Genomic DNA, 20,780 nt, shown 5'->3' with positions numbered 1-20,780 from the left:
TAGAGATGGGATGAGGGAGGGAAAGAGAGGGGAGAGGCAACATCCTTCCAGTGCTAGTGGCATCTAGTGCTATGGTTTCCCTTCCTCCCCCCAGCGAAGCTATGAAGGAATGAAGGGGTGTGAAATTGCAAAAAAAAAACACAAAAAAACAAAAAACAAAAGGAGGGCTTTTATCTTCCTGCAAAAAAAAGAGGGGGGAAGAATTCATCCCAAGGAGGCGGGGGGGCAGAAGAGGGAGACCCCATGTGGGGGATTCTCAGTTCCTCTTCCCCTCACATTCCCAGCCCCCCACTGCTGTGCCCTCCTCTCCTCAGCCCCCTTCCTCTCCCTCCCTCAGCTGGAGAAAGGCCCCCGTTTTCGCCCCCCATGGCCAAGAGCCAGGCGCTGGGAGAACCCGTCACCCCCTCCCCCGCTTTCTCTCTGATGATCTGCGGGCAGAGAGAGGGTGGGAGCGGGGGTTTCGGGAGGATCCTGTGTGGAAATCAGGGGGATCCAGGACTGTTCGGGTTTCAGACGCCTGTTCTGGGGCCCCTACAGATCTCTGTGCCTGGCTACCCCTCGCTTTGTCTCGTCATCTGCAGGGAGAGATGGGACCTTCGAGGATCCCCTTGTATGATCCTTCCACATTTATTGGATTCGATTCTATTCTATTCCAGGAGTCATATGGTGGCATCATCCCTCTTCGTATCAGGTTTCTTGAAACGCTAATAAATGTTCATCCTCTCCAGGTTTCAATGTGTTTTGTGTTGGTTATATTATTTTACCCTTGTATTCCTTTTATCCTTTTTTTTTTTTTTTTTTTTTGGTATTTGGATACTCACAGTTCTTAGCTTTAAATACATTCTTAAAAAGATGTAAGCTACCCTGGGTCTTTTTAAGGAGAAAGGCAGAACAAATCATATTTTGTATCAACAACTTCTATAAAGTGCTTGGTTTATATTTGGAGGGAATCCCCTTTAGTGGCCAGTTCTGATCATGGCATCATAGAAAGAGGTATTTCAGGGATTTTTAAAAAATCTTTTTAATAATACCAGGCAGCAGATAAGGAAAACGGTGGATAACAATCCAGGTGATGCGAGGGTCCTACTTTATATTGAATGATGAAACATTTTGCTGTAAACAACTATTATACTATTAATACTCTATTCTTTTTATGTGAAAAATATTAAGAGAATATTAAGTACTCATACTGGAACCTTATAAAACAGGATTTTCTCTATCATCTCCCCCAACTTTGCCCCATTCCCTCCCTCTCTCTTCCTCCTCTACCTACCACCCATCCCCGCTTCCCTTCCCAACCTCGTTTTCCCCCATCAAAAACAGTGAGGTGACCTAGCCTCCAGCTCCTACGACTGGGCTATTCCATGTGGGTTACGCCGGGGAGGCCAAAAGGAATCTCCCCACTCTCATAACCTGCCTTACTGCACATGGATATAAATAAATAAGCATGTTTGTTATTTCATAACCAGAAAGCCCTGGATTTCAAAGCAGCTGAAGGTCTTCCCACATTCCATCCATTGATGTGTTTTCTCCCCAGTGTCCTTTGATGGGAATGTAGACCATCATTCCACATTCCATTCATGTAAAGCATTTCTCCCTTGTGGATCCTTCCATATTTTCTTTATGATCCACTGTCACTGAAACATTGTCCACATTCCATTCATTCATATGGTTTCACCCCAGTGTGGATCCTTTGCTGTGCACGTAGATGTCCATTCTGACGGAAACTCATCCCACATTCTAGGCATTTAAAGGGTTTCTCCCCTGTGTGGATCCTTTGATGTAAATTAAAACTACGGCTCAGATTGAAGCTCTTTCCACATTCTATGCATTTAAATGGTTTCTCCCCTGTATGAATTCTTTGATGTTTTCTAAATGATCCACTGTCACTGAAACTCTTTCCACATTCCATGCATTTATATGGTTTCTCCCCCGTGTGGATTCTTTAATGTGCACTCAGGTTGCTTCTGTGACTGAAGCTCTTCCCACATTCCTCACAAGTAAAAGGTTTCTCCCCTGTGTGGATCCTTTGGTGTGTATGTAGATATCTACTCTGACGGAAGCTTGTCCCACATACTAGGCATTTAAAGGGTTTCTCCCCAGTGTGGATCCTTTGATGTCTACTCAAGTTACCGCTCTCACTGAAGCTATTTCCACATTCCGTGCACTTAAATGGTTTCTCCCCTGTATGGATTATTTGATGGTTTCTATATGATCCTCTGTCCCTGAAACTCTTTCCACATTCCACGCATTTATATGGTTTCTCCCCAGTGTGGATCCTTTGATGTCTACTCAAGTGACCACTCTGACTGAAGCTCTTTCTACATTCTGTACATTTATATGGTCTCTCCTCTGCTTCGGACATTTTGATTCTGGGACTTCTCTGGTGACCGTTATTAGTCTTCTTTGATTTCCAAATGTTTTTTCCTTTATCCGACTCAGTTGTTTCCTGAGTGTTCTTACCGTTGTGTTCTTTATCTGAGTGAAAAGGAAGAAAGAAATCTTATTCCTAGTCCATAACAGTAATGGAAGACATTGGATATTATACCCGGTTTCATCATCTCCAAGGGTCCTTCCTTCCTTCTTTGTACCCTTGGCTCAACTTGGTATTTCCTTCAGAATAGGACACCCTTTCCAAACTAAACTCTTTGAATCTGGGACTGAATCCTAATTCCCTCAAGGATGTCATAGAAGACAGCAGAAGTTTGTAGTAAGTGAATCAGCGGATACAGTGGAACCTCTACTTAAGAACATCCCTAGTTAAGCACAATCCAACTTAAGAACAGCTCCATTCATTAAATCTTGTTTCTACTTGAGAACGGAGCTCTAAGATAAGAACGGGAAAAAAACTTTCCTCCCCTTTTTTTACCTTAGGTCACTGGTTCTTAACCTTGGGTTACTCAGGAGTTTTGCACTGCAACTCCCAGAAGCCTTCACCACCAACTGTGCTGGCTGGGGTTTCTGGGAGTTGAAGTTCAAAAACATCAGAGTAACAAAGGTTAGGAACCTAGGCCTTAGGTCATCTTAGGTTAAAAAAAATCTCCCCCTAGTGGTAGAGTACGGATTAACTGGCTTTGCATTAGTTCCTATGGGAACTGATGCTTCAATGTACAAACGTGCCTCTACATAAGAACAAAAAACAGCTGGAATGGATTAATCAGTTTTCAATGCATTCCTATGGGAAAATTTGCTTCAACTTAAGAATGTTTCAACTTAAGAACACCATTCCAATACGGATTAAGTTCTTAAGTAGAGGTTCCACTGTACTTGATCACGTGGATATGGGGGTGCTACTGTACTCTTTTATCTGGTTTAGTCTTTCTCCTCCCCAGCTGCAAAGGTTACCTATCCTTTTTCAAAGGCTTCTATAAAACTCTACATGCTATTTGCAAACCTAGTTAATCACTCACACAGTAAGTCAGCTAAGGTAAGTGGTTTATGGTCATTAGATATTACAGATGTCAACAACTGTGTTTTAAGAGTTTTACATCAAAACATGGAGCTTCGTTGCACATTCGACCCACTGATCTCACACAGGAGGCTCATGAAGGTTTAATCTGAGCTCAAATGCCTTGGTCTGTATGGGGGGAAAGAAAGGATTCAGCAGAATATGCAAAGATCCTCTGTTAAATTTAAGATAAATTCTTCCCATAGGCCCCTACCAAGAGCTGGTTTTTTTGGGGGGCATTTCCACTCCTCTGTGAGTGCCCCACAAGGAGGACTGGACCGAGGCAGACCAGCCACATCAGCTACAAGGGACTGGCAAGGAGATCTGGGGCTTCAGGTTTCAGGGCTGCTCTCCAGAGGGGAGTGAATAAATTGTGAAAAACAGGAAGCCCTTCAGGTCGGAGGTACCTGGGTCGTGAAAAAAGGCCAGTGTGAGGAGCTGGCTGGTTCCCTGAGCCTTTCTCCAGCAGCGTCCCTTTTTTCCAAGTGGAGGAAAGCTTTTCCGGCAACCCAAAAAGCTCCTGAGGCCCCTTTTCCTCCCTTTCCCCGGGAATTGCGGGCAGAACATGTCCCAATGGGCTCAAGCAACAGAAAGCCGGATTTCGGTTGAAGATCAGGAAAAAGTTCCTAACGGTTTGAGGAGTACAACAACGGAACCTGCAACCTCAGGAGAAGGCAGTGAGTGCTCCAAGGTTGGAGCCATTTGAAGGGGAAATTGGACCACCCTCTGTCCGACCAGTTTTGGTTTGGACCCCTTCAGGGAGCAAGGGGTGTGGATGGGATGTCCTCGGAGGCCCCCGTCCAACTTCATTGTTCCAGGATTGTAAGAAAGAGAGAGGAAGCCTGTGCTGGATGGATTTTCGCTCCCTCTGAAAACTCAGCTGTGCAGCTCGGGGGTCCTCCTGGATTCATCCCCGAGCCTGAATGCCCAGGCTTTGGTGGCATCCAGGACGGCCTCTACACAAATGGGTGTGCCAGCTGGGCTTCTTCCTCAAGCGTCCGGATCTGGCCACATCTGGTGACGTCTGCCTTAGTTACAAACCAGCTGGATTACTGTCATGCACTCTAGGGGCAGGGGCTTCTGCAAAGTGTTTCAAAACTTGAGTGGGTTCAAAACATGGTAGCCAGACGGCTGACTGGGGCTGGTCACAGAAATCACACAACCCCTCTGTGACAGGAACTCCACGGGCTACTCATCCATTTCTGGTGTGCTGGTTTTAACCCACGAAGCACTAAACCGCTTGGGTCCAAGCTAGCTCAAGGACCACCTCTCCCTTTGTGAGACTGCCCGGGTGTTGAGATCATCAGTGGAGGCCTTTCTTTCTGTCCCACTGACCTTGCAGCTGTGTCTAACAGGGGACAGAGGAGAGGACCTTCTCTGTGGTTACTCCCAGACTCTCGAACTCCCTCCCACTGGAGGCCTAGGCTGGTCCCATCTTTGCTGTCCTTCTGCAGGCAAGGATCAAATGGAGGCAAAACTTTCCTGTTTTGCCTCCATTAGATCTTTGCTAGTATTATAATCCTCTTCACGGATTGCTGCCTTCTCGTGGCGATGGGGCTTGAGTCATTCAGAGAGGCTGTGCCCTGCAGGGACACCCAAGATGGACAGGTCCTAGTGGAGAGTTCTGACTAAACGTGCTCCACTGGGAGCAAGAACTGGCAAGCCACTCCAATATCTTTGCCAAGAAATCTGCATGAACAGAAACAAAAGGCTAAAAGATATGATGATTGAAGATGAGCACCTCAGGTCGGAAGGCGTCCAACATGCTACTGAGGAAGCATGGAGAAGTACAAGTAGCTCCAGAGCTAAGGAAGTGGTTGGGCCAAAGCCGAAAGGATGCTCAGCTGTGGACGTGTCTGGAAGTGAAAGGAAAGTCTGATGCTGCAAAGAAAAATACTGCATAGGAACCTGGAATGTAAGATCTATGAACCTTGCAAAGCTGGATGTGGTCAAACAGGAGATGGCAAGAATAAACATTGACATCCTGGGCATCAGTGAACTAAAATGGACGGGAATGGGCGAAATCAATTTAGACGATTATCTACTACTGTATTGTGGGCAAGAGTCCCGCCTAGAGTGGTCATTTCGACCAGATAGGCGGGGTATAAATAGAATAACTAAATAAAATTTTAAAAATGGAGTAACTTTCATAGTCAACAAAAGAGTGAAAAAACTGTAATGGGATACAATCTCAAAAATGAGAGAATGATTTCAGAATGAATTAAAGTCAGGGCTTTCAACATCACAATGCACCAACCACCGATGCTTGTATGGAAGAATATATCATGTGAAAGGCTGGACTGGACAAATCCTAAAATGGAATTAAGATTGCCAGAAGAAATATCAACAACCTGTTATGCAGATGATACCACTCTGATGGTAGAAAGTGAGGAGGAATTGAAGAACCTCTTAATGAGGGTGAAAGAGGAGAGCCCAAAAAATGGTCTGAAGCTCAACATCAAAACAACTAAGATCATGGCCACTGGTCCCGTCACCTCCTGGCAAATAGAAGGGGAAGATATGGAGGCAGTGAGATAGTTTACCTTCTTGGGCTCCATGATCACTGCAGATGGTGACAGCAGCCATGAAACTAAAAGATGCCTGCTTCTTGGGAGGAAAGCAATGACAAACCTAGACAGCACCTTGCCAACAAAGGTCCGCATAGTAGTCAAAGCTATGGTTTTTCCAGTGGTGATGTATGCTAGTGAGAGCTGGACCATAAAGAAGGCTGACCACCGAAGAATTGATGCTTTTGAACTGTGGTGCTGGAGGAGTCTCTTGAGAGTCCCCTGGACTGCAAGGAGAACAAACCTATGTGTTCTAAAGGAAATCAAGCCTGAATGCTCACTGGAAGGACAGACCCTGAAGCTGAGGCTCCAAGACTTTGGCCATCTCATGAGAAGAGAAGACTCCCTGGAAAAGACCCTGATGTTGGGAAAGAGTTGAAGGCAGGAGGAGAAGGGGACAACAGAGGATGAGATGGTTGGACAGTGTCATCGAAGCGACCAACATGAATTTGACCCAACTCTTAGCTCACAAAGAGTTGGACACGACTTAAGGACTAAACAACAACAGTATTTGTTTACTCATTGTTGTTAGTTTAAATACTGTCTTTTTAATGATGTAAGCTGCCCTGGGTCTTTATTTAGCCAAATGGTGTGGTAAAAATATTTTAAATAAATAAACATCATGTCACAGGAAGACAGGGCACCATCCTGGCTCAAGGGTGCCAAGATAGCCCATCCAGACCACAGGATCCGGCCCCACCACCCACGCAATGGCCCCTGGACAGACAATCAGTGCAGGGAGAAACACAAAAACGGATCCTTGTATTGGGGATTCCTCCGAGGAAGGCAAAGGGGTCCTTACCCGGAGAGAGCTTCTTGCTGAGATTCTCCAGCGGGACCTCCTTCTGCAGGGTCCTCCGGCCTCAATCCAAGACTGCCTGCGCACCTGCCCAGAAATGCTTCCTGGATCCCGGAAAGGACCCAGGAAGCTGTAAAAGGAAAAAGAGAAATTGGAGGGTCGAACCCCAACCGCCGTTTCTTGGGTGGCCTGTTAGAGGGAATCCCCAAAACCCACACCAAGCACAGCCATTCCCAAAGGACAATTTCACGACGGAAAACTGACATTTCACGTCCTTTTTCTCTATTTTCAAAGAAGGAGCCGCTCAAACCTGCTGGCCAGGGAGAAGGGGTTTCGCCATTTATCTCCTTTTCCTGAAACAGAAAGAGGGGCCCCGTTGGTCTTGCTCTCCCACTCTGCCCAAAATTTTTTTTTTACGTGTAGAAGTAAAAAATCTTCAGTTTTGGGCAGGAGGCAAATTGAAAAAAAGAACAAAGGCAGGAGAAGAAGCCTGGATTCCTGGAGGAGAAGACGAGGCCTCTGGCCTTTTTTCTGCAGCTGGGTAGGTCACCCCTTTTCCTTTGTGCTCCTGGCCTCGAGGAGCCCCTTCCGTGATCCTGGACCCCCCCCAAAAGGGCATGTGTTGGACCCCTCCCCAGGGTCTCAAAAGAGGCCACCCCCTCCCCAACCCTTGGTGCACCTTCTCCCCCTCCACCCTCCTGGGGGGCCTTCCTCCTCTCCTGTCTTTTCCTTTTTCTGCAGCCTACTCGAGAGGAGGAGGAGGGGAGGCAAGTACCCCAGTTTCCCTTTCTTGCCTGTTCTTAGGGGGCCCTTGGAGGGGCGGTGGGGGCTTCTCAGGGGGTCCTATTTGGTGACCCCTCCCACCCTCAAACCCTTTAGGAGGAAGCAGCCTCTCAAAATCTCAAACCCCCCCCCAAGACCGGGAGTGGCCCAGAGAGACCTTCCTCACAACCACCACCCCCAAGTTTGTGACCCCCATCGGGAGAGGAAGGGGCTCCGACTCCCTATCCAGATCCTGGACTGGAGGGCTGCCCCTGGCCACGCTCCGGAGAAGGCAGCTGCTGCCTGAGGGCTCTCTGTGGGGGTGGGTGGGATCAGGATCATCATCATCATCATCACCTCTCCCTCTCTCTGGGGATTTTATGTCAGAAGAGCTCCTGCATCCCAGGCAGGTGGCCCAGATTAGGCCCTTCCTCCTCCCCCACAGCATGGGGGGGCAACGGGGCGGGGGAGGGAATCTATGTACCAGATGTTTGTGAGGGGGAGTAAACTCCCTCCCCCGCCCCCCCCATTTTCGCCCCAAGTTTTTTTAAAAGTAAAGCATGTTTATGCTGCCAGACCACCCCATAGCACTTAAAATATTCTTTGGATGGTTTTGTTACATCGGCTGCCCATTGGCCCCACCCACTCCCAGGGCCAGCTGGGTCCTCCTTTGACCAACCTTGAAAGGATGGAAGGCTGAGTGAACCTCGAGGCAGCTCCCTGGGATTGAACCCAGGTCTTGAGCACAGTTTTGGCTGCAGGACGGCAGTTTAACCCCTGGGCCACGAGGGTCTTTCGTTTTAAGGGGTTAAAAAGCACTCCAGCCACTCTTCAGAAATCAGAAAGCCTTATTTATTAGAGCTTTTCTTATTTTAATGGGGGATGGTTTATTTTCTTAATTCTAAATAAATCTTTTCTATTTTGCCCAAATGAGGGAAAGAGGGAGGGAGTGGCTCTACCAGAAACCGTAGCCTTCAGCTAAGTTTGGCTCTTTGATGTTTGGGTGGCCCACCTTGTCTGGTTGGCGTTAGTCTTAAAAGAATAATCAACCAGAAATATTTCTGTCCGGGGAAAGGTGACCGGTGGAAGCGTAGGTACAGGAGCTTGCCTATGGTGGCCAGGACCCACACCCTCGAGGTGTTCACCCCACCTGGGGACAAAGGGTGGGGGGCCTTTGGGATCAGGGAGGTCCCTTCTAAGGGGAACCTCCTTCTTCGGGTGAGAGGAGGAGCGGCCGACTCCTTTACAAAATGGCCGCTCTTGTATTTACAGGAGTAAAACAGGGATACTTCAAACGCAAAAACCCTTTGCCCAAACGTTCCTAAATTTGGCACTCATGATCAGGGGGTATGTGACTAGAAGCATGTCATGAGAATGGGATATGTAATCAGGGAAATATAAAAATGGAGAGTCAGAATGGTTCTGTGTAGAGAATGAATTGGAGGACTTTTGAAAGGGTTTTTCTCAAGCACTGTGAGAATCTCTTCCCGAGATGGTTACAGCCCAGAAGGAGACGAGGTTCCTGGAAGACGCCACACTCTGAGCCTGTGACAGAAGACACACAACACCCGCATCTCCCTCATGGGAACGAGGGGCGGAGAGAGAGAGGGGGTCCGGCCCCCAAAATGTCCATGGTTATCCGCCAGATGGACCAGGAAGGAGGGAGGTTGGGGACGGTAGCAAAGGGAGGATGTGTAATGTGAAAGGATTCTTTTTATGCCATTATTCTCTTACTGATGATGGATTGAGACTGATGATGGACTTTTATATTGTTTGATTCTATGAAGGAGAGAGGATTGAGCAGAACGAGACAGAAGGAGGGCTGGCCCACTATAGCCTACCCTAGGTATTTATTTATTTTATTTATTTATTTTATTTATATCCCGCCTATCTGGTCAAGTGAGGACCACTCTAGGTGGCTAACAACCTTAAAAATAATACAGTAAACAATGTAGATAAACAGTTCTAAATCATAAAACACTACATTACAATGCCAAAACACAAAACATAGAACAGTAAAGGAGAAAAGAAAGAGGTCATGAGTTATGAGTTATGTGATGGAAAGGCCTGCCGAAAGTTTTTAATTGCTTCTTAAAGGTACCCAGTGAGGGAGCCCCATGAATCTCAGGAGGTAAGTTGTTCCAGAGGCGAGGAGCCACCATCGAAAAGGCCCGATTTCTTGTCTTTTCCTTCCGGGCCTCCCTCAGCGTTAGGCTCCTCAGCCTCACCTCCTGGCGAGTGACACGGGTGGATCTTGGTGGGAGTAGGCGTTCCATCAAATATCGAGGTCCTAAACCATTTAGGGCTTTATAGGTAGGCATCAACACTTTGAAGTCGATGCGGAATTGGATGGGCAGCAATGCGGCCAGAGTTGGTGAAATATGTTGGTATTTTTTCACACCACTAAGTAATCTGGCCGCCGCATTCTGCACCACCTGTAATTTCCGCAATAGCCTCAAAGGTAGCCCCACGTAGAGCGCATTACAGTGGTCTAATCTCGAGATTACGAGTGCATGCACCAAGGTAGTGAGCGCCCCAACATCAAGGTAGGACCACAGCTGGGCTATCCGCCTGAGGTGAAAAAAGGCGGTACGGACCACTGACGCCACCTGAGATTCCATGGTGAGCGCCGGGTCCAGATAGATCCCCAAGATGTGGACCCCATCCCTGGTGGGAAGAGTCACCCTCCAAAAGTGAGGGAGTTTCCCAAACCCCCAACTGTGGGGGCACCCACCCTCTGTACCTCCGTCTTGTCCGGGTTCAGCCTCAGCCCGTTCTCCTGCATCCATTGCAGTACAGTCCCCAGGCAGCGCTGGAGGGACAGGACAGCATCTCCTGCGGTAGGTGGAAAAGAGATGTAGAGCTGAGTGTCATTAGCGTACTGGTGACACCGGGCTCCACACCCCCTGATGACCCCACCCAGCGGCCTCATGTAGATGTTAAACAGCATTGAGGCTCCATGGGGCCGAGACCCTCTCCCCAAGTTGCACTCTCTGGGAGCGGTCCTCCAAGAAGGAATGGAGCCTGGCCAATGCCAAGCCAACTCAGAGAGCCTCCCCAAGAGGATACCGTGGTCAAAGGTATCGAAGGCCGCTGAGATATCGTGGAGGACCAGCAGAGACACTTTGCCCCTGTCAGCCTCCCTCAGTAGGTCATTACACAGGGCGACCAATGCCGTCTCTGTCCCATGGCATGGCCTGAAGCCTGACTGAAATGGATCCAGGGCATGTGTTTCATCCAGGAGCACCTGAAGCTGATCGGTCACCACCCTCTCGACCACCTTGCTTAGGAATGAAACGTTGGCGACGGGCCTATAGTTCCCAATTTCATCCGCTGCCAAACTGGGTTTCTTCCTAATGGGCCTAATTAGTGTGTCCTTCAGGGCAGATGGAAATCTGCCCTCAAGGAAAGACCCATTAATTATAGCCGTGGCCCATTCCGTTCAGCAGTGTTGGCGCCAGACGAATCTCAGCTGCTGAAAAGGCCCTTTGCCTACAAGCCGTCCCTCTGAACTTCTTGAGGGACGGGTCTTTCAAAAGGGCCCCCTGGCTAGATTGTAACTGCCGGGTAGGCTCAAATGGAAGGAGGCAATCCTTCAGGTATCCAGGGCCCAAGCCGTTTAGGGCTTTATATGTCAAAACAAGAACTTTGAATTGGGCCTGGGCAGCAACTGGTAACCAATGTAACTTATACTGAATCGGCTTGATATGTTCCCTGGCGGCCACACCACTCACCAGCCGTGTAGCTTGATTCTGGAGCAGTTGCAGTCACCTGACCATCTTCAAAGGCAGCCGCACGTAGAGCGCATTGCAGTAATCTATGCGGGATGAACAAGAGCTGGCAGCTGGCAGGGGCCCAACCACAGTTCCACTGCCTTTCACACAGTGGGCTGTGGCCGGCAGATGCTCTTTGGCTCCCTCTGAATGCAGGCACGCTGGTCCTTGCAGGAAGAACTCTGCTAATTACCAGCGCTTAAGGTGTTTTCATGCATTGACATTACTCAAGTGCAGTTTCTCACTCATAGTGGCACAGCTTCAGCAGCAACTGCAATTCCAAGCCAATCCTGCTTCCCAGGCCAAGTGCCCTGTGCTTCCTCCCGAAAAGTTTGAAGGAAAGGTGGAGGAGTTTCCAGCATTCCTGGCACAGTGTAAACTGTATACTGAGCTACGTGCCAGAGACTTTCCCACAGACAAAACCAAGGTACGCTTCATAGTCATACTGTCTCAAGGGACAGGCAGCTATATGGGCTACTCCTCTACTCCTTGCTCCTTCACCCCTGTTAACCAATTACCAGGGCTTTTTGGAACATAGTGGTCATGACTGACCAGATAGGTGGGATATAAATAAAAGAAAATAAATAAATGAACAAACAAACAAACATACATATCTCAGCAGCTTTTGCTAATCCTTTGCAAGCTGCTACAAGCCGCCTAGAGTGGTCTTAATCGACTAGATAGGTGGGATATAAATAGAATAAATAAATAAATTAATTAATAAATACAGCCAATAGAAAGATTCGGGCCCTGAAACAGGGTAAGGGTTCGGTCTCCCAGTATTCCTCTGAGTTCGGACTCTTGGCTCAAGACTTGCTCTGGAATGAGGCAGCTCTTATGGAACAATATATGGAGGGGCTGGCTGATGGGATCCTGGATGAGCTGGCACATGTAGATTGACCCAATATGCTGCAAGAACTAATCATGCTGTGCCTTCACATTGATGGCTGCCTGGAGAGCATACGCCTAGCACAGGGCGGTTCCCATCCCTTGCAGCCACGCGAACGCCCACCAACACTAGACAAGAGGAGCCCATGCAGTTAGGGGCTGCTCGGCCACACCTCACCCCTGAGGAAAAAACACAACACTGCTCCTAGATTCTCTGCCTGTATTGTGGAGGAGCAGGACACTTTGCGTCTGGCTGCTTGGTCAAGTAGCGCACCCCAGCTCTGCGCTACCACCATCAGTAAAAGATTTGCCCCACGTCTGATTCGACCCCCAGACGTGGGGCACTTAGCTGGGTCCCCTGAATCCTATGTTAATATCCAGGGTCCTTTCCTTGTGCCAGTGAAACTTTGCTTACCGGATGGGTGTTGGCTGTTTATGCCAGGGTCGATTCTGGGGCCGACCATTGTTTCATTAACACAGCCTTTGTGAAACAACACCGGATCCCCATACAGGATAAAGAGATCATGACCCTAGTTGAGTTCATAGATGGGTGTTTCCTCCTCTGTGGCCCAGTGACCCAGGAAACCCACCTCCAGGTCCAACACCATCAGGAACAACTACAATTCAATGTTGTATACATGCCGTGTTTCCCACTTATTCTGGGACTTTCCTGGCTCCAAACACATAACCCCCTAATGGATTGGATACAAGGGGAGTTGCGTTTCAGGGACTCGTGTCTGGATCTGGGTCCACCGGCTACCTTGGCTGCAGCACAGTCAACAGATAGTCCCATGATACCCTTGGAATACAAGGACTTTGCTGAAGTCTTTAAGGAGAAGGGGGCTGACCAGCTACCCAGGCACCGACCTTACAATTGTGCTATAAATTTGGTGCCTGGGGCACCCCTTCCTGTGGCGCGGATCTACCCTATGGCTGAACCAGAACTCACTGCCTTGCGGGCCTTTCTTGATAAAAACCATTATTTTTGTTAAGAGGAAGGGTGGAGAGCTTTGCCCCTGCAATGACTACCGGGCTTTGAATAAAATAACCATTTGAGACCATTACCCCCTGCCATTGGTCTAACCAATGCTCCAGCTGTGTTCCAGCAGTTCATGAACATCATCTTTTGGGACCGGCTTGAACACTTTGTGATCATATATCTGGATGACATTTTGATTTACTCCCAAGACCCTGCTCAGCACATGGAACACATTTGTCAGGTCTTACGATGATTATGAGACCACCGACTCTATGCCAAGCTGCAGAAGTGTGACTTCAACTTGCAGGAAGTCGAGTTCCTAGGTCACATTGGGATCCAGATAGACCCAAAGAAAATAGTTGGTTCAGACCTGGCAGAAGCCCTGGAATTGTAAGGATGTGCAGCAGTTTCTCGGCTTCATGAACTATTACCACCAGTTCACACCAGCGTACGCGAACATAACCACACTGCTGACCCATGTGTGGAGCCCCAGAGCAGAGACAGGAGGTGTTTTTTGGAGTGCCGTCGCTCCCTGCAGTTAATAGGGAGACTCAGACAACCCCACCACCCTCTCTTCCTAAGAAAGAACACCGGAGTACAGATACACCGGAGTTGGAGGAGATCAACAGAAACATCAAGGGGTAGATACTTGGGATCTGTTGGTGGTAAAGAGAGGGTTAAATGTAGCCACCCAGACAGATGGGGAAAGGACGGGAAAGGAACAACGGCCAGTGGTGGAGGCGGGAGTAAAAGGGGCCCGGGATGAAATCCTGGGTGGTTGGGCGTACCCCAGAGACCATCTTACTGGGGTGAGACCGAGACTAAAGAGTGGCAGAGAAAGATAAGGGAGGTAAAGGAAAGGATTGCCCGGGAGCAGGAAACCAAACGGGCATGGCATTTGGAGGAGCTGCGGAAGATTGGCTGCTTCCTGGACTGTGGCTTGAACCCCAAGGAGAGGGATCCCTGTTATGGGGGTGGATCGGAGATGAGGAGACCCTCTCCCTTCTAACTCCTGATGAAGAAGAAGGTGAATCCCACGAACCCGAAAAGGTGTTGGTTGGACCGTGGGATTTGAGAGACGTTAATTCTTTTGGTAACAGTCCACAAGGACAAAATTCTAGAGATTTCTCGAAATGAGGTCTCTCCAGGTAAGAATCCCTTTCCCACCTGGGCACAAATTGTGACAGTTATTTCTAACATGCCACTGTTTATAGAAGTGGTCAAACTTTCAAAGCTTCAAAGAAGATCACAACAAATAATGCAAGAACCAGCAGTCAACCTCAGAGCTGTTTTACAATACAGGTTATTTATTGGAGACAATGATCATGGAAGGACACCATTCCCCTCAAGGCCAACCTGTCCAAAGTTACCTTCCCGAACAATGGCCTTTTCTGCTCTGGTTACCCCTGGTGTCCCTCACAGGCATCCTTTTATTTCCCCATTACTGACTCCAAGACTGGCCTTTCCAATCTAAATCACTACAGATTCTAAGCAGTTCATTTTATGATCTGGTGTCGATTTCTGGTTGTCCCTTTTTTCAACTTTGTGGTTAATTTCTGTGGTTTCTGACTGCTGAAATAGTTTCTCTTTTTACTCAGAAGAGAAAATGTTACATTCCTGGATACAGTAGAAGTCCCATGGCTAATTAATATATTAGTCCCTCCTGTTCACTTTTCATAGCAAAACCAATATACTTTCTCCAGAAAGTGAATAAGGATCTTGATGTGAAGGCTTTCTTGAAATTGCAGGCATCCAAACTCCGGTCTAATTCGTAATAAGTCTATCCCATCATTCTTAAAGAATAAAACAGAGGAAAATTCTCATCCTATGGTTAAAAAAAGTACACTATTAAATTTCTAAAAAAGCATTTCCCAATATTAAAAAAGCCACCCCAAACTGATGGGTTACAGATTTTATTCTAATTAGCTTATAAATGCTCAAATACACACACACTATGAAAAGCTGCATTGTATAGCTTCTTCAAGGCTTACTTTCATTCAAAATAATTAAATTTCAATCAGAATGTCATTCCCAATAAGATCCTCACCAGAAAAAGGCAGCTCTCTAACAAAAATGTTTAATTTTGCCCATCAAGATGAACATCTGAAAGACGAAAAATCACAACATTGTTCTTCTAGCAAACATCTTCAGTTGATTCTCTCATACTTCATAATTCCATGCACTTCTATGGTTTTTCCCCTGTGTGAGTTCTTTGATGTAAATTAAGTTTACTGCTATGACTGAAGGTCTTCTCACATTCCATGTATTTATATGGTTTATCCCCAGTGTGAGTTCTTTGATGTGATTTAAGGGTACTGTTACCACTGAAGCTCTTTCCACATTCCATGCATTTAAATGGTTTCTCCCCAATGTGACTTCTTTGATGTGAACTCAGTTTATCACTCTGACTAAAGCTCTTTCCACATTCCATGCATTTATATGGTTTCTCCCCTGTGTGTGTTCTTTGATGTGAACTCAGTTTATCACTCCGACTAAAGCTCTTTCCACATTCCATGCATTTATACGGTTTCTCCCCTGTGTGAATTCTTAGATGTGAACTCAGGTGACTGCTGTAATTAAAAGTCTTCCCACATTCCATGCATCTATAAGGTTTCGCTCCAGTGTGAGTTCTCTGATGTGAACTCAGGGTACCGCTCTGACTGAAGGTCTTTCCACATTCCATACATTTATATGGTTTCTCCCCTGTGTGAATTCTTTGATGGGAATCAAGTGCACTTGTCGACTGAAGCTCTTTCCACATTCCATGCATTTATATGGTTTCTCCCCAGTGTGAGTTCTTTGATGTCTACTCAGGACACTGCTCTGACTGAAGCTCTTTCCACATTCTATGCATTTATATGGTTTCTCCCCAGTGTGAGTTCTTTGATGTGAACTCAGTTGAATGCTCTGAATAAAGCTCTTCCCACATTCCGTGCATTTATATGGTTTCTCCCCAGTGTGAATTCTTTGATGTGAACTCAGTTGAATGCTCTGAATAAAGCTCTTCCCACATTCCATGCATTTATATGATTTCTCCCCAGTGTGAGTTCTTTGATGTGAACTCAGGGTACTGCTCTGACTGAAGCTCTTTCCACATTCCATGCATTTATAATGTTTCTCCCCAGTGTGAGTTCTTTGATGTGAACTCAGGGTACTGCTCTGACTGAAGCTCTTTCCACATTCCATGCATTTATATGGTTTCTCCCCAGTGTGAGTTCTTTGATGTGGTCTAAGCGTACTGCTTTCACTGAACGTCTTCTCACATTCCATGGGTTTATATGGTTTCTCCTCAGTGTGAATTCTTAGATGTAAACTCAACTGACTGCTACACCGGAAGCTCTTTCCACATTCCATGCATTTATAAGGTTTCTCCCAAGTGTGAGTTCTTTGATGGCAACTGAACGTAGTGCTCTTACTGAATCTCTTTCCATGCTGTAGGCATTTGTATTGTCTCACCGCTCAGGGATTTGTCACTTGAAGTACAATCACTGTGCATCATTATGCTCTTTCCTTTTTCTATGCATTGACTTCGTTTCTCCTCTAGGTAAACTATGTGAAGTCCACTTTCATCTGAGGAACCCTTGAATGTTTATCTGCCCAGGGAAACTTTTGTCCTTTCTTTTCCTTGTCGATTTTTTCACCTGATCAGAAGTGCATCAAGTTCTATAGCTGTCGAAGCTGGAGTTTTCTTTATCTCTTTTTTTTCCTTGCTTCCCTTCTTCCCTTTTCCTCCTTTTAATGTGTAAAGAATTTTTTTGTTGTTCCACACTTGGGTTTTCTTTTTAATGAAAGACTGACTGGCTCTACAGAATTGCAGTTGTCCTCTTCATTGCCTGATGGAGCGGAAGAAAGAGATTAAAGAGGAGTGTAACATAAAAGAAATACCTTACTTGTATTCGCGAAGGCTTTCACGGCCAGAATAGTATGGTTGTTGTGGGTTTTTTGGGCTCTTTGGCCATGTTTTGAATGTTGTTCTTCCTAATGTTTCACCAGTCTCTGTGGCCAGCATGTTTAGAGGACAGCACTCTGTGCTCTGCTCTGGTGTAGTTTGTTTGGGACTCCCAATCAACCAAAGAAACTACAACAGAGTATTCCCAAACCAACTACACCAGAGCACAGAGGGCTGTCCTCTGAAGGGCCCGAAAAACCCACAACAACCAAATACAGTGGTGCCTCGCTTAACGATTGCTTCGTATAACAAAAAAATTGCCTAATGATGCCTTTTTCAGAGCGATCTTGCACTTCGCTTAACGATTTTCCCTATGGGCGATTTTCGCTTAATGATTTCAGGACCATGCTTCGCTTAATGATTAGGTTTTTGGTCCCCTTGTTTCGCTTAACGATTTTTTTGACAGCCCCGTTTTCACTATTTTTAAAATATTCTAAAATGTTTAAAAATGTTTAAAATGCTTGGAATCATTAGAGCACCTAATAAAACCTTCATTAACTTAATATGGCTTTGTCCTGAGTCTTTTTGAATTTTTGTGAATTTTCCCCCCATCGAAATAGGTTTCAATGCATTTCAATGGGTTTCGCTTAACTTTTTTTCCTATGGGGATTTTCGCTTAAGGACGGTAAAGGTAAAGGTAAAGGTTCCCCTTGACAATTTTTGTCCAGTCGTGTCTGACTCTAGGGGGCGGCACTCATCCCGCTCTTCAAGCCATAGAGCCAGCGTTTTGTCCAAAGACAATATTTCCGTGGTCACATGGCCAGTGTGATTTAGACACGGAACGCTGTTTACCTTCCCACCATGGTGGTACCTATTTATCTACTCGCATTTGCATGCTTTCGAACCGCTAGGTTGGCGGGAGCTGGGACAGGCGACGGGTGCTCATTCCGTCGCGTGGATTCAAACTTATGACTGCTGGTCTTCTGACCCTGCAGCACAGGCTTCTATGGGAAATGGTGTTTCGCATAACAATGTTTTCACATAGCAATTTTTTTTGAACCAATTAAAATAGTTAAGTGAGGCACCACTGTACCTTACTTGTTTGGAAGATTTCAAATCCCCAGGACCAGATGAGCTGCATCCAAGGATACTGAACAAACTGGATGAAGAAATTGCAGAACCACTGTCTAATATCCTCTTGTCATCATGGGAGGTGGGTCAAGAGCCAGGCAGGTGGAGGAGAGCTGACACTCTTCCTATCTTCAAAAAGGGGAACCAGGGAACTGCAGACCAGTCAGCCTGACATCCATCTCAGGGAAAATTCTTGAGCCGATTACAAAGCAGACACTCTGCATGCAACTTAAAACAATGCAGCAAACAGTTTATACTGTGTATTGGTCTAGTCTCTTATTTGTTTTCTTTTGCTAAGTTCTAATAAATTTTTTCCTCACTTGATCCTAATTTCTACTGGTCTTACATAATTGGAGAATTCCTCTTCACCTTCTGATGGGACAACTTCCTGCATGAAAGCTGGTCCGTGCCCGTCTAAGGACAAAATGATCCAAAGACAGTATTTAGGAAATCGATAGAAATGAAAGTCAGAGGGATGAGTGAAAACCTCGTGCTAAGAACATCACGGGAGGTTCAGAATGGTTCCCCCACTTGACAGCGGGACCGTTGCTAACATCCAGAAAATCATGGGAACTGAATTCATAACAGACCGGCTAATCTCTCGGGATTTAGTCGATTCAATTTCTGAATGGGAAGGACATTTAGGGTCCCTCCTATGTTCTGAAAACTCCTGGAACCACCGGCTGCTTGCTCGGGGACTACAGATGGTATGCTCATTGCTTGTTACAGGAAGTGCTGGAGGGTTCACGAATGGGTTGTAGAAGAGGGAGGAAGGTGTACTTAAGGGATGGAATGGTTTACATTTTAATTCAAGTCTGATTAATTAACCTATCTAATACATCAATGTTAAGAAATCCAAAATGGATTTCCAAAAACCAAGAAAACAACAGCTAACTGAAGAAGAGAAACAGCCACCCACAAATAAAGTATCTGCCATACATCAAAGGGGGTCACGGACCGCATGGGGAAACTTTTGAAAAAACACAACCTACAAACAGTATTGAAGCCCACCACAAAAATACAACAAATGTTATGGTCAGCAAAGGACAGAAGGGACCCCCTCACCACTGCAGGAGTACTGTATACTGAATACCTTGCAGTTGTGGCCAGGTATATATTGGAAACACCAGAATCAAGGAACATGAGAGATACTGCAGACTAAAACAACCAGAAAAATCTGCAGTAGCTGAATATGCTCTAAAACAGGACATGAAATTTTATTTCAAAATACTGAAATACTGGACAACACCAGCAATCACTACGTCAGACTGCACAGGGAAGCCATTGAAATCCACAAGCACCAGCAGAGGAAAGTGTGAAGCTCAACAAAACTCGGCTCCCAGCTCTCAAAAATACAGCGTACAAAAGGTGAACAAACTCTACCTAGCCACAAGAACAGGGGATCACTACACACAAAAGACCAGCTAACAACACCCATCAACCACAGGAACAGATAATCTCTTCTGCTTATCACCAACAATACATCCACAACAAGACACACTAATCACCCATCTACAGAAAAAGACAAAAGCCAATCCCACAGCCATAAATACTGGACTCCCAAGCCAACTACACCAGAGCACAGAGTGCTGTCCTCTGAAGATGCCGGCCACAGAGACTGGCGAAACGTTAGGGAGAACAACCTTCAGAACACGGCCAAAGAGCCTGAAAAACCCACAACAACCATTAGATCCCGGCCGTGAAAGCCTTCGCGAACACAGTATCTGATGATTCTAACCATTTGTGAAATATGTCCATTTGTGAAATAAGACTAGACCCAGAACGCCATGACCTTCCCACCGTGGTGTACCTATTCATCTACACACATTTTTTACAGACTTTCAAACTGCTAGGTTGGCAGGAGAAATGCTATTTTAGGCATTAAAAGAAGTTCCTTCTCCAAATCCCACAAGGTGCTAGTTCCTCTCTATTCAGCATTGGTTAGGCCCCCTCTTGAGTTCTGTGTTTAGTTCTGAACACTACACTTCAAGAAAAGTACTGATAAAGGAGAAGAGGCGGGGCTTTGTTGCGGCGCTGCCAGCAGATCCAGAGAGCTCTCTGGAAAAACTGGAACCCTCCGGCCTGTGACCCACCTTTTGAAATGGGGGTCGAAAGAGAGTTTAGGAGAATTCTCTCTGAAGCAGATGGTGAGCGACAGAAGGAGAAGAATGGGAGGCAGACCCTGACTTCTTTCCTCTGAAGAAATCACCCAGCACGGACCGGAGCGGGCGCCATATTTTTGGCACTGAACTGCGAGGAACCCTTCACCCGGGGGAGAGGAGAGCACCAAAGTAAGCTTAAAATATATAACAACTAAGCAAGCCGAAGCCTCTGATTTATGAAACAGTCTCGCTAAGCTGAAAATAAGAAGGAAAAACGTTTGGCTGAAAGAAGAAACGCGGAGGCGGGCCTTATCTTATCAGTCTGCCCTTAAAGCTAAACTAAATCTTCTCTAAGTGAACTCTTAATATAGCAGGCTGGTTTCAAAGCCGAGGGAGTGAGATAAAAAAATAAATCTTATATTTCTGGAAAAAAATCCCAGAC

General features: G+C 46.4%; 1 protein-coding gene across 1 annotated transcript in view; it reads right to left on the bottom strand.

The window, feature by feature from the left end:
• Positions 1-443: 443 nt before the first annotated feature.
• The window catches only part of LOC144587295 (uncharacterized), a 42,448-nt gene continuing 22,111 nt past the window's right edge, over positions 444-20,780 (bottom strand). The window contains 2 exon segments of the mRNA XM_078387369.1: positions 444-2,305; positions 15,953-16,370. Of these exon segments, the coding sequence (XP_078243495.1) occupies positions 1,661-2,305; positions 15,953-16,370 (1,063 nt within the window). The 3' untranslated portion in view covers positions 444-1,660.

This window comes from Pogona vitticeps, chromosome 2 (assembly GCF_051106095.1).
Source record: "Pogona vitticeps strain Pit_001003342236 chromosome 2, PviZW2.1, whole genome shotgun sequence".
In the NCBI taxonomy this organism is placed as follows: domain Eukaryota; kingdom Metazoa; phylum Chordata; class Lepidosauria; order Squamata; family Agamidae; genus Pogona; species Pogona vitticeps.
The sequence above is the reverse complement of the archived record's forward strand: the minus strand, read 5'-3'. Positions and strand labels throughout refer to the sequence as shown.